Below are 12,520 nucleotides of genomic sequence, written 5' to 3'. Positions count from 1 at the left end.
GAATCATCTAAGCTTTGTTTACATTTGAAGCTTTAATTTTTTAATTTTATGTGTATTAGAATTGTAACTCTGCAATTTTACCTTAGCTTTGGCTCTTTGCAGTACAAAGAATTCAAAAGGAACTTCTGTGCAAATCCAGATACAAGACTGGCTATCACAAGACACACAGAATTTAAGCTAAATGTTTCAGAAAGCTTTAATCTCTCTAATTAACTGTTTGTTCCTATGCTATTTCAGTATGCATTATCACTTACCTAAAAGTCTGCACCTGAATAGGCTCCTTCTGGTTTTGCCCACGCAACTGGTATATTTCTTTTGATGCCTTCTTTAGCATTTTTTCAGCTGCTTGCTCTTGGTGATGTTCAAATTTGGTCTGTCTGGTCTGAAAACAAGAAACATAATGCTTAAAATGGACATGTAAATATAAAAAACACAAGAATACCCACATTAAAATAATGGATTTTTTTCCCACTCACCACAGTGAAACCACACAAGTACATTGTCTGAAACAGCAGATCATCTAAGAATTATAAATGCAAAAGACTGAGATGCTTCATTTCTTAATGCTCTTCAGACAGATATGTATTAAATTAACAAAATTTACTGCACACAGAACTGTCAAACAAGATTTTACAATAAATTTAGTCTTTGTCTCAGATAATCCAATGACAATCTTATTTGTTGTGCAGTTTTCCCACCTTTGTCTACAACTTCTTTCTCCAAGAACAGGAAAAAAAAAAATCACATACTTAGGGACATTCCAAATACTTGTAAAAAAATATCAAATAAGCAAAATTTCTTTCAAAGATCAAAAGAAAGACAATTATTAAAGTTCCAATAACAAATACCTAAACCAAAACAAATGAACAACAACAATAAATAAATAAAACCCAAAACAAAACCAAAAGTGCCACTGGCAAATCGTGCCATTCTCCAAAAACCTGTCCTCAAATAAATACAGAGTTTGGTAACAATCAATGCAATAGTTTTTACTGTGCAAACTTCAAGGGAAGAAACTCACTGTTTCTGTAAAAAACAGCTCTATAGACATCTTGTCACAATCAAGACATTTTGTAATCAGAAATTTCTGAACACATTGAGTGTTTATATCATGTTACCATACCTGCCTTTCTGCTTCCTTCAACAAGTTTCGGAACCGCTCATCCCGAAGGACCCAGTGGGGTAGATCTGTCTGCCCTCTGAGCTGGGCATCTTCCAGACGCTGTCTCAACTCTCTTAAAACACATATCTCCTCATTCAGCTGTCTCTGTCTAGTTCTGGATGCCTGGAGATCCAGCTCCAGGTCTAAGGATGTCCTTGCCATAAGCTCAGCCAAAGATGATCTGCAGGACTGCTGAGTTATTAGGATTCAAATAAAATGCACAATTTATTACTCTCAATATGGTTTACTGGTCTTGCTTTAGCTATATAGACCATACATTTTCTATACTTATTCACACACAAAGTCTTTTTCATATGAAGTTTTGGAGATTATTTACATCCCCCAGTGAAAGGCTAGCTAGCTGTAGGGGTTTTCTGTATCATACATGAACTTTTTCAATTAATGCTTTCTACTACCTCCTTTGACAGTCTACTTTTGAATTTTTCTACTACCTCCTTTTACAGTTTCTTTTTGACTTATAAATATTTAACTAATTGAAGTTTATGGACTAAAATTCCATGTTATGATGATAATAAAAGGGATGTAATATGAAAAATTCATAATGAAGTCATGACATCAGAAAATACTGTACTGAGCAAGATTCCTGCCTTTCTCTGCCCACTTGTTCCACAGCATGACGAGTGGCACAGGGGCAAAAGAAGAGCTTAACCTATTAATTCCTGAATACTTGGGTCTAAAATTTGTTAGGCTGCATGGGAGGGGAGATGAATGTTTTACTGCCATATTCACATACACTTCTCTGGGCCTGCACCCTGCATCATAAACTAGATTGTAAAGATTTATCAAACTTTACATCTAAATCAATACAAATTCAGTCCCCATTAAACTGATTTTTGTCACACTTTTTTCCCTCCTTAATAATTGTTCACAACTGTATTTAACTTCTCCAGGTCTACCCTTTAGCTTAAAAAGCCCAAAACAAACACAAAACATGCCCCACCCCTCCAATTACATTGTAGAAGCTTTCTACACTTCCTAAAAGGACCAGAATGCACCTGCAGACATCTAAAGCTTAAGTGTAATAAGTACCAGTGTTCTAGTAACCTAGTGAAAAGTAAAAATCCACTTCCTAGGTATATTACCTGCTTATACCGTAGAGTGCGCCTCTCCAACGTATTCCGGACAAAAGGGGACTTCCTTGGCAGGGTTGAACTGTCACTGTCACTGCGATACAGCTGAGGAGAAAAGATAGTGAAAATAAGTTGCTTACAAGGTCATCTTCATTAAGAAATCTGTATTACTTTTTCTTTTTTTGGTTTTGAGACTTATTTTTTTAAATACACTGAAACTGTCTTGTTTTAAGCAACTGATTTTTTTCAGTTTTAGTTATTTATAAAAATATATATAATAGTGCTTATATGGTATAGTTACAATAATTCAAGAAAACTTAAAATCATCAGTGTTATACAGATAAGCTCCACCAACCATTCTACTATATCCAAGACAAAAGAACCTAAAAAAACGTGGAGGGGGGATTTAGAAGCAATAATATTTAATCCTAAAGCATTTACTGTCATGGACACAAAGAATACAGTCTCCCACTTTTACCTCCCATCTGATTTTAAGTAAATGCAGGTTAAGTGACGGTGTTCAATGATCTTTTCCTTTTGGTGCTATCTGTTATCTGGTGTGCAAGGGTCTTTTACTCACATTTTCTATATTACAAACAGATACGTAATTCAGAAATCAAATTGAAAAATTTGAGAGTTTGTGTGCACTGTGCACAATGTAAGAAAGAACAAAAAACAGAATTTCCTTGATTTAGGGCAAAGCACAAAATTTAAAAATCATTACTGCATTTTCAAACTCAAGCTCTCAGAAACTTATGAAAGAGTATGATCAAAGCTATGTGTATTCCATCAATGTTGCAAAACCAATACCCACACATCAATCTACAAAACCACAGCCAACTGCTTATAAGCCTTTCACCACTGAACACAGCAATCAACTAATGTGAGTTGATCTTCAGTTACTTGCCCTAGTGCACCCAGGAATCCTACGTTCCACTGCGTAACAGGCACCCTATGACTGATACTCATGACAGCAATAGAGTCATAAGAATATTTATGCAATAACCATAAGATTAAACATTCAGTGCCCTTTTCCAAACTTTTATAGATGTGAAAGTTAAACATGGCTTCTAAGCTAACTGTTTATACGCCTCATCAGACAGCACTGAACCTCTGTAAAGCCAACCACCCTAGCCTAACATCTGAGATTGCAAAGGGATAGAGCTTAATATCTAATTTATCATAGATTCTTAAATTTCAAATTAAATCCATCCAGGTTTAAACTCTTAAAAAGAGTCAGGGAAACTCTTCCCCACTGCTATGTTTAAATTCAATGAAAGATTATTCATTACTATTAAAAAGTAGCATAAGTTTCTTATAAATGCAACACAGCCTTAAAAAGCAGTTATCAAAAACATATATTATATTTGCATGGAGGCCCCTCCCCCCCTCCTTCTTTTTAAGCCTTACTCACTCTGCAAACATATTGACTTCGTGCTCCAGGAGAGAAGGTCTGGGAACGAACAATGGTGCTGCTTCGAACAAAAGCAGAACCCCGTGGTCTGCGGCTGGTTCTCTCCTTTGGAATAATAGCAACTTCTTCAGGAAACAGATCCTCGGTGTTAGTTTCCTTATCCACCTAAATTTCAATGAAGGAAATTTTTTTATTTTTTCTCTTGTAGCCAAAACAATCAGGCATTTCAACAATATCAAAAGTAAACAATTTGCTCTGCTAGCTAGATTCAAATCTGAATGAGCACTGAGAACAGAGCATGAATTACCTCATTTTTTAAAAAGTTTTAAAATGAGGTCATTCAAAATTTTAAGATTACCTTTCAGAAGCCTTTACTGCAACAGTAACAATTATGAGATGCAGTTATAACATGAATCATAGCTGCAGAGCACAAGGACTGCATTCAGGAGTGGCAAATAGGCATTAACCAAGCTACCACCTGATCTCCAGCCTCAACAGAAGAAAACTGAGTCACTTTTCAATAAGAACAGTGACTGAAGCAAATAACCACCTTAAAACTAGAAGAAGTTAAATGAAGAGAAGGAAGGGAAAAAAAGGTACTGAAAGACTGTTCAAACAGTGATAGAAGAACACTAAAATATTCAGAAAGATAGAAAACATGGGCTATCTAGCAAAGTTTCCAAACTTTTAGTGAACTCTCTCCTCAAAAGGAGGTATGATCTTCCCTAAAAGTCAGCACAAATGGCTTATGTTCCTCTACTTCAATGAAAATGTGCTGATTTCAGCTTGTTCAGGATTATTTTTAGTGTCTCATATCTTGAATAAAAAAGATTTTAAATACATCAGTTTCAACACAATTATTCCATGTTATTGTAACACTGAAACAGTAATGCAAGTCTTAAAACATTACACTTCCTTCTTCACAATTCCTTCAAAATTCTTATTTCTAAGAGCACTGGAAGCTGATCATGATCTTTTCTGTTACAATTTCAGGTAAACACAGAAATTGATACAGGTGCATATTTACAGATTATGTAAAGGCCACGGTAAAAATAGTTTGCCTCTTGATATAAAAACCAAATTCTATTTAGAAATAACTAGCAAGCAAACAAAAAAACCCAGCCCTAAAGGGGCATTGCTAACAACTCAATAGCAACACAGCTGTAATGAAGGCAGTGCTGATACAGGGTTGTTAATGTAATTTCTGATTCTTTTCTCTCCTGATCAATTCAGACTCAAACTCTAGGAGCAGAGGTAACACACAGTGTGTGGGAGAGGCATTTGGCAGTTTCTGTGCTGCAGTGTCTTCTCTCATTACCTTTAGTGGTGGAGGCTGCATTTTTCCAGAACTGTACTGGCCTGCTTGAGTCGCAAACATGTGTCCAGCTAATGAATCCCCACAAAATGGCTCTGGATAAGGAGGACTAGTCTGGGTGCAATTACTGCATCCACTGTCAACAGATTCTGCTTGCCAACTCCTAAAGTCAGAACATCACAATAATTTTGCAGGTATTAAAAAAACTCATGCAATTATGCATCACGTTTATGTATTTCATTATCCAAGTCAGTTTATCAATTAAAAGTATTATTTCTCCAATAAAAATACAGAATTTTCATAGGTAGAACACAGCCTGTTTGCATTTCTGCAGGTACAGAGAAGTAAATACATTTCATAGCAAAAAAATTCACCTTCCCTAATTTTCTTTAAGCACATGTTCTGGCCTTTTTAACAATACTAAAAAAAACATAACAAAAAGAAAACCACTACTCATGTAACAAACTAGGAGTATTATTAGGGATGAAATCACAACCCTAATATTTTCCCATGTCTCCACAAAATTTTATTTATTAGTACAGGGCTATTGCAAACCCATTACAGTTGCCTCCCTAGCAAAGTTTCTGTATGATAAAATGTTTTCCCACTCCCCAAATTCCAAGTCCTCTAAACTCAACCAGCTATTCGAGTAAGGTTTTCTCCTGTTTGCACATCATGACAAACCAGAATTTTATACTTGCAACACTAACAGGGAGCAGATCTCAGAATAAGGACCTACTGTACTCCTTCTCTATTTCAGACTATACCCATAGTTTAAATATCTTTGATGAGGTATTAATTATTAACTGTTTCATGAGGCATTAAAGCAACCATTTTTACCTTTCTGATATGGCTTCTGCCTGATCTTCCTTTCTTTCCATCTCCAAGATTTCTTCCTCTGTGTACTCCAGCTTCACTCTCTCTTCTGCCAGCTCTCTCTCAACTGCTTCTAGCTGGGCAGTGGTCCTAGCTAATAGGGCTGTCACTGCATCCTGAAAGGTAAATTAGACTTCAAATAAAACTGTTCGAAAAAAGAAATATATTTAATGCATATTATTTAGAGAAAACAGAATAAAAACAAAGCCACTGTTCCTTCAGAAAAAAAACAACAGTAAAACCTAAACAAAACCAAATAAAAACACAACCAAAAACCACAACAACAAATAACCCAAACCAAACCACAAACAAAAAAAAAAATCTGCCCTGAATCTTAATGATCAAAAAGTACGTGGTGTTCAACTTGTCACAGAAACTGGGCAGACTTTATCTCACTGTGGAACATCATCCAGCAAGACAGTCAGAAGAGACCTCTGAAGGTCACCTAGTCTGATGTCCTGTGCAAAGCAGGCAAGGCATCATAGCCACATCAGGTTGTCCAGAACCCAGTCAAGGGCTGAAAAATCTCCAAGGATGGAAATTGCACAACCTTTTTGACAAGCTCTTCAACTGCAGAGGCAGACATTTTTAACAGTTGGACTGGAAATATCCATACAAACATACATAGGGTACTATCTCAAGCACCCGTCTGGACATGATCTAGTTTTTAATTATTCTTCTGAAATCCAGCTCTAACCATAAGAGTTAAATTAAACACCTCAAAAACCTGCACCTGAGATAAGACCACAAACAACCACACTGAAGGTCTTATTTGACAAATAAATAAACAAATCACTCTTATAGAGCCATACTGTTTTAACTGTAGTTACATTTCCAGAAGACTGAGGAATACTGTCTTCACACTGGTTTTTGGTCTTTGCTCTCTGGGGCTCTGAACCAGTGAAGATCTGAACAGTATACCAGTGAAGCTGCATCTCACCAGAACTCTCTGCATCCGTCAGGTTTATCTGAGCAATGCCCTATGAAAAACAAAAAGCATTGACCACAATAAGATAAACATTCTCTGCAGAATAGACACCACCTTCTTTCAAGCGTGTTTTACCTACAATGTAAAAGCCCCACTTCATCAAATACTGTCTCTCTTTAAAAGAGACAGTTTTGTTCCATTGTGTTACAATGTCTAAGATTCTGAATTTCTTGTCTCTTGCTTACTATTACTACCAGGAAGGATTGGAGTAGATATTAAATTTTTAAAGTTGAAAAACTAAAATTGTATGACTGATGTAGATATGCTTGAAACCTGACAGCTATTAATATTTTATTTTTAAAACCCTCTCAATTACATACATTTGCTTAAATTATTATAACTTTAACAATGTTACTTTAATTTGTGGGTTTTTGGAGAGAACTATATTCTGATACCCTTCTGTTCTCTGGTCCTCAAAGGCACCTTTTAAATGGAAAAAAAAATGTTGTGTAAACTAATTCTTTTACTGCCTATTTATATCATAAGATTGTCAAATGGGCCACAAAGCTATTTTTCCTCTTTGCAGGCCATCCTTACATCTCCCAGATTCACGTGAAAAGAGGTTTAATGGAGGCTTCCCACTAAAAGTGTTTCAAACTTTGAAGTAGCCCTACTCCATCAGAGAGTGTACATGTAAGAAATTCTCAGTGGTGTTCACCTAAATTAAGAACAGCTGTAAGCAAATCTATGCTGCCTATTTTATTTATTATTTATTATTTATTTATTATTTATTATCACCTACCAATGATTTTATATCAGTTAGCCTTTAAGTACTGCTTTTGGCTTTATCTGGCTATCTCTACAACCTGTTCATTTCCATGCTAGTGGACCACATGCTAAGAATATTTTCATTTATATCACTGTAAAGTCCTGTAAGATGGTTTTCATCGCTCATAAACCAGCTGGATACAATGATTCTAATAGTAAAGGCAGTAGGAATTGTACATAGAAACTGCATTCAACTTTAAGCAGGTAAAGAAACAGTTAATTAGAAAACAATAATTAAAAAAACATTGTATTGTTTTTCCAAGACAAATGTTCCCTGGGGCTCTGTTTAAACAGGTGCATAAAGGACAATGGAGAAAAGGTTTTGAGACTCACAAAATAATGTGATACCGGGATACAGCATGTTACTGAGGAAGTAATTTCATCTCAGTGGCTAGAGAGATGACTTTTCTTTTTTCTACATAAAACAGAGATGTCTTCTAATTATCTATTTCCTCTGATGCAGCGTATAAAAGAAATGTGTACCAAATACTGATATTTTTATATCAGAGTTGGAAAATGTTTAAGATATTCTGAGCATGGTTTTAGAAGTAGAGAGTAAAAGTCTTCCTGCCATCAATATTGCAGAAAACATATGCTTAAGAAATCTGATACTGCCCTACACAGTGCATTTATTAAGCAGCTAAGCAAACCTGCCAAAGAAGCTGTCACTACAAAGTGAATCACTAATTGAGTAGAAAATCACCATCAAATCCAACTGATAATTCTCAGTACTGAAAGGATTAATTAATATTTCACCTCTGCCTCAAGATTTGGATGAAGAAGGAAAGGATGAAGAAACCAAGGTGGGTCTGCTAGAGGTCTGTCACAGGTGGGTCTGCTAGAGGTCTGTCACGTGCCTGCTCTGACACATTTGTTAACAACTTGGATGGTAGGAGAGTAGAAGTATTTATGAATCTCTCTGTGACATCAGATAGGCGTGTCTCTTTATGCAAAAAGGATCAGAATTTAAAATAATACTAAAAAATGGGACAAAAATTCTGAAATAAAAACACAAAATGCAAAACAAGTCTCACTCAAGAAGAATTCAAATAAATTAAGACATGGGGAATAATCAGTTGTTGGCTGTAAAAGATCAGAAACTCAGAGTGAAACAGCAATGCTGTGTGATTGTAAGAAAGGCATTCACATTTCTTTGATGTTTTGTCATGAACTACATATGCTAATCATGGAAAATAACAATTCCCTTATCTCAACATTGATGAGGCCACCGGGGAAGAAATAAGCCAATTTAACCCAGAAAAAGGTCTTTCAAAGCCATGAAGTGCATATGAGTAAAAGGCTGAGGGAATGGAAAGACCATCCCACAAGTTTAATATATTTATTTCTTTATAAGTGAAGTTTAGAACTATTTGACAGAATTTATTTTTTTTTAACACTCTGTTATGTTCAAATACTTGTATAACTTAAGATAAACTCCAGCCTGGCTTCTGCATTTAGGAAAACATTACACTGGCATAATCTAATTGAAAAGAAAGCAGTCATCAAGAATTCGAGAACTTTATGCATTACAAAATAGATGGGATAAACAGTAATCTCAGTGGAAGAGACCTTGAAAGACAAAGGCCAGAGACCATCACAACAGTTCCAAAGAGAGACAGGAAATGTTTTCTCAGTTTGAGAAAATGCTCAATTTGGTAAAGAGAGTAATAATCATAATGTTTAAACAGATACTTCAATGCATCTACCTTAAGAAATTGTGACATTGTTTCTCTCCTTTTGAGTAGCATTGCTAATTTACCTTAAAGTATATTACTAGCTACTGTTAACAAAGATATTTCTGACAAAACTACACTAAGACTATGAAAAAGAAAAAATCCCTACCAATATAACGTGAAGACCTATCTTTTTTTTTGGCAATTCAGTAACAGCAGTTAAAATAAAAGCACCCTAAACTTAGATGTACCTGTGCCAGTAGCAAGATACTTTACACTTAAATAGCTATTTAGCTTGCCATAGAAACAGGCTACACCAGTATAAAGCATTTTACACCAATATATCCAGCCTGTTCTTGAGATGCTTTCTCTTTCATTATGTTGTAGTGCAAAAACAACAAAATGTCCTACTACAGACAAGACCTTGGGTCCACTTCTGTCAGTGTTAGGACCTCTATTTATGTAAGATGCTACTTAGTTTTAAAGGTGGACTATTAAACATGCACTCTTGACTAGATTTGCTCAAATAAACACCTCTTACCTAAAGCCCAGCATGCCAGTGAGATGCCTGTACCACTTAACTTCTTTGATAGGCTTAAAACTTCTCTAACCCATTCAAACCCTTCGCTGCAATGACAACTCACTTCAAAACAGCCAGGACACACACAGGCATTACAGTTCCATGCAGAAATGGAAGTCTTGAGCACACTGTAGTCTAAAAGCTGTCAGATTAAGTCTTTTAGGAGAAGTTTAATTTTTTACACAGTGCACTCCTTCTTGCACCAAAATTTAGCAACAGCAGATTTTCAACTTTCCACAAAACAGACACTTCTAAGAAATGCATTAAATAAATAAAAAATTAACTCCTTATCTACTAAATCCCATAGTAATGAATGTAAACTTTACATCAATTTTCAACATGCCTCTGCAATGTAACAGTAAACTGTAGAACAGATTACTTTCAACATGGCTTAAAACTCTCCAATTCTCAACCTCTGCTAATTTAGTAAGACTTCATGTAACCCCAAAATACACATATTTCAACTTTTTAAAAATCCCACCTTTTTATTCACAGAACTATACTTACATATGTACACAAATGGACACATTAACATGCAACTCTATCAGAACTTCTTACGGAAAAACAAAGACTTCACTTTCTCTTTATAATCTTAAAAATTATTCCTCAAGTAACTTTAGTTTCCCGTATCAATGGCTTTTAAGAAACAGAACCACTTACCAATAGTTCTTCTTGTTGCTGATGATCAACTGAACAGATATACAGCTGCAGTGATTTTAATTTCAAAACACTTGAATGCACAGGGATTCGGAACACTTCATTAAATATTAACGGAGTTTGGAATTCCAAAGCTCTAGAGCAGTAAGTGGTTGGTGTGCCTGACTCAAGCGGTGGCAAATAAACTCTCACATGACTGAGAACATCAAAACAGACAAATAGCACAATTCAGACAAAAAAATCTATTTTGCATTTCTCAAAATTAAGCTATGTTAGTGTAACACCTACATTAAGAATCTGCTCTGGGATCTCATCATCACAGAAATTTACTTTGCATTCTTAACGCACAAGATCTGCAAAGCTAATCCAGAAATGCTATATTTGCTAACTAAAACTATTTTTTTTTCCAACTTGCTGCTTAACAGAGGCACCAAGTGGCACTTGAGCTGCCCTGAGCTATCCAAGGCATCTACAAGGAGCTAGCAATTATGACATAGGAGCTATGGGAGAGCTACATACAGCTCTCCTCTGAGCAGCAGCAGCTGGAGGCCAGGTGCTACGCTATGATATTTCATATGGAAACACATGCCTATATTTAAGCAATTGAATTACCCCATAAGTGTCACTGATCCATTTCTTCCTTCCACGAACTAACCTTTTGTTTCCGCCTTAAAAAATTCAGCAAGGATGGCAAAGAAATCTGCAGTCATTGCATCCATCTGCAGTCTTAAAAAACTAATTTAAATATCTCCTACCATCCCATTTGAGACTCCAAGCCAAAACCAAAATCAACAATCATTTTCATCTGACAGAAGGCAGCAGAGCTACTTAGAGAATTGTTTCCATGTTCTCCCAGTCCTGACTGCTTGTCCAGCCCCTGCAACATCCTATTCCTTCCCCCATGCAAGCAAACAGTTTCATGGAACTGTGTTGTGAACCAGATTAGAAAACTTAATCTGGGTTAAACCTACCAAAAAACTCCCACAAAATCTCAAGGATTAAAAAATCCACTCCAGCTGAGAGGCTCACTCAACTCCACTGCACAGCTGCATGAACTCTTATGGCACCACCAGAGAGGGGCTGACACTGGCAGGCAAATAAATGGTTAGAGGACTATTGGAAGAGCTCATTATGGTGGAACTGCAGCACTGGAGTGTGGAGCATCAGTTAGTTAAACAGATTCACGTGCTGTAAAAATTAAGAGATCCAGCTCCTCTGCTCATTGGCTGCTGCAGGTGAACTTCTCCCCAGCTGGCCCAGCGCCCGATCCAATGAATGCACAGTTGCATGGAGGAGTTCATTAAACTGGCCAAAAGTTTTTTCTGCTTTTTTGGTAACAGAAACCTATTTTTTGATAAAACCAATCGATTCACCCTGCAGCAATGCAATTTCTTAAATCCAGCCCAGGTAGGGTTGAGAAGGATGGAGAACAGAACTGCCTTTCTGAGTCATTTAGATGCCTGATTGCCTTGACAACAATGTCCAGCAAACCTCTTGGAGTAATAAGCATGCATAATAAATACGTAAGAACATAGGTCATTAAAGACTACGCTTGTTACTTGACCATTGTGACAGAGGTTCTATGAAAGGGACACTTTGTGTCCATAAAATTAAACCTTTCCTCATGAAAACTAAGACATATTATCTTCTCCAGAAATAGCTTAATTTTGAACGAAAGTAAATAAATCTACAGTATTTATGACTGTGGCACAAAACAAGCAAAGATCAGACTCTGGGTGAAATTTAAGCTTACATTTTGCAGTTTTCTTTAACAACTAGACTTGTAAAGTTCTTCAGCTGTAATACATGTACTAACAGACATTCACTTCCACTGTCATGCCTGGAAAATAAATTTCCTGTGTTAGTCACCAATCAATATTTTGCTTAAGAAACAGAGATGACTAGAAAGATTTAAAGAATATAAAAGCACATTTTGTTGTTAAACGAATTTCTTAGACAAATCAGTTTCAATTAAAAGCAATTATAGATATCACAT

At 36.0% G+C, this 12,520-nt stretch overlaps 1 protein-coding gene across 3 annotated transcripts in view; it reads right to left on the bottom strand.

Annotated features, from left to right (window-relative positions):
* Positions 1-12,520, bottom strand: part of WWC3 (WWC family member 3) — a 97,376-nt gene that overhangs the window by 3,074 nt on the left and 81,782 nt on the right. Inside the window, exons 14-22 of one of the 3 annotated variants that reach the window (XM_064646570.1) lie at positions 12,278-12,364; positions 10,528-10,720; positions 6,689-6,838; positions 5,823-5,974; positions 4,986-5,145; positions 3,668-3,832; positions 2,266-2,358; positions 1,124-1,354; positions 255-382 (exon numbers count right to left, since the gene is read on the bottom strand). In XM_064646570.1, coding sequence (XP_064502640.1) covers positions 255-382; positions 1,124-1,354; positions 2,266-2,358; positions 3,668-3,832; positions 4,986-5,145; positions 5,823-5,974; positions 6,689-6,838; positions 10,528-10,720; positions 12,278-12,364 — 1,359 coding nt within the window. Of the gene's footprint in view, positions 1-254; positions 383-1,123; positions 1,355-2,265; positions 2,359-3,667; positions 3,833-4,985; positions 5,146-5,822; positions 5,975-6,670; positions 6,839-10,527; positions 10,721-12,277; positions 12,365-12,520 lie in introns of all 3 variants that reach the window. The other 2 variants (XM_064646571.1, XM_064646569.1) reach the window with 2 other exon arrangements.

Source organism: Pseudopipra pipra, chromosome 2, assembly GCF_036250125.1.
Source record: "Pseudopipra pipra isolate bDixPip1 chromosome 2, bDixPip1.hap1, whole genome shotgun sequence".
Classification (NCBI taxonomy): Eukaryota; Metazoa; Chordata; class Aves; order Passeriformes; family Pipridae; genus Pseudopipra; species Pseudopipra pipra.
Note: the sequence above shows the minus strand (reverse complement) of the source record. Positions and strands in the feature narration are given on the sequence as shown.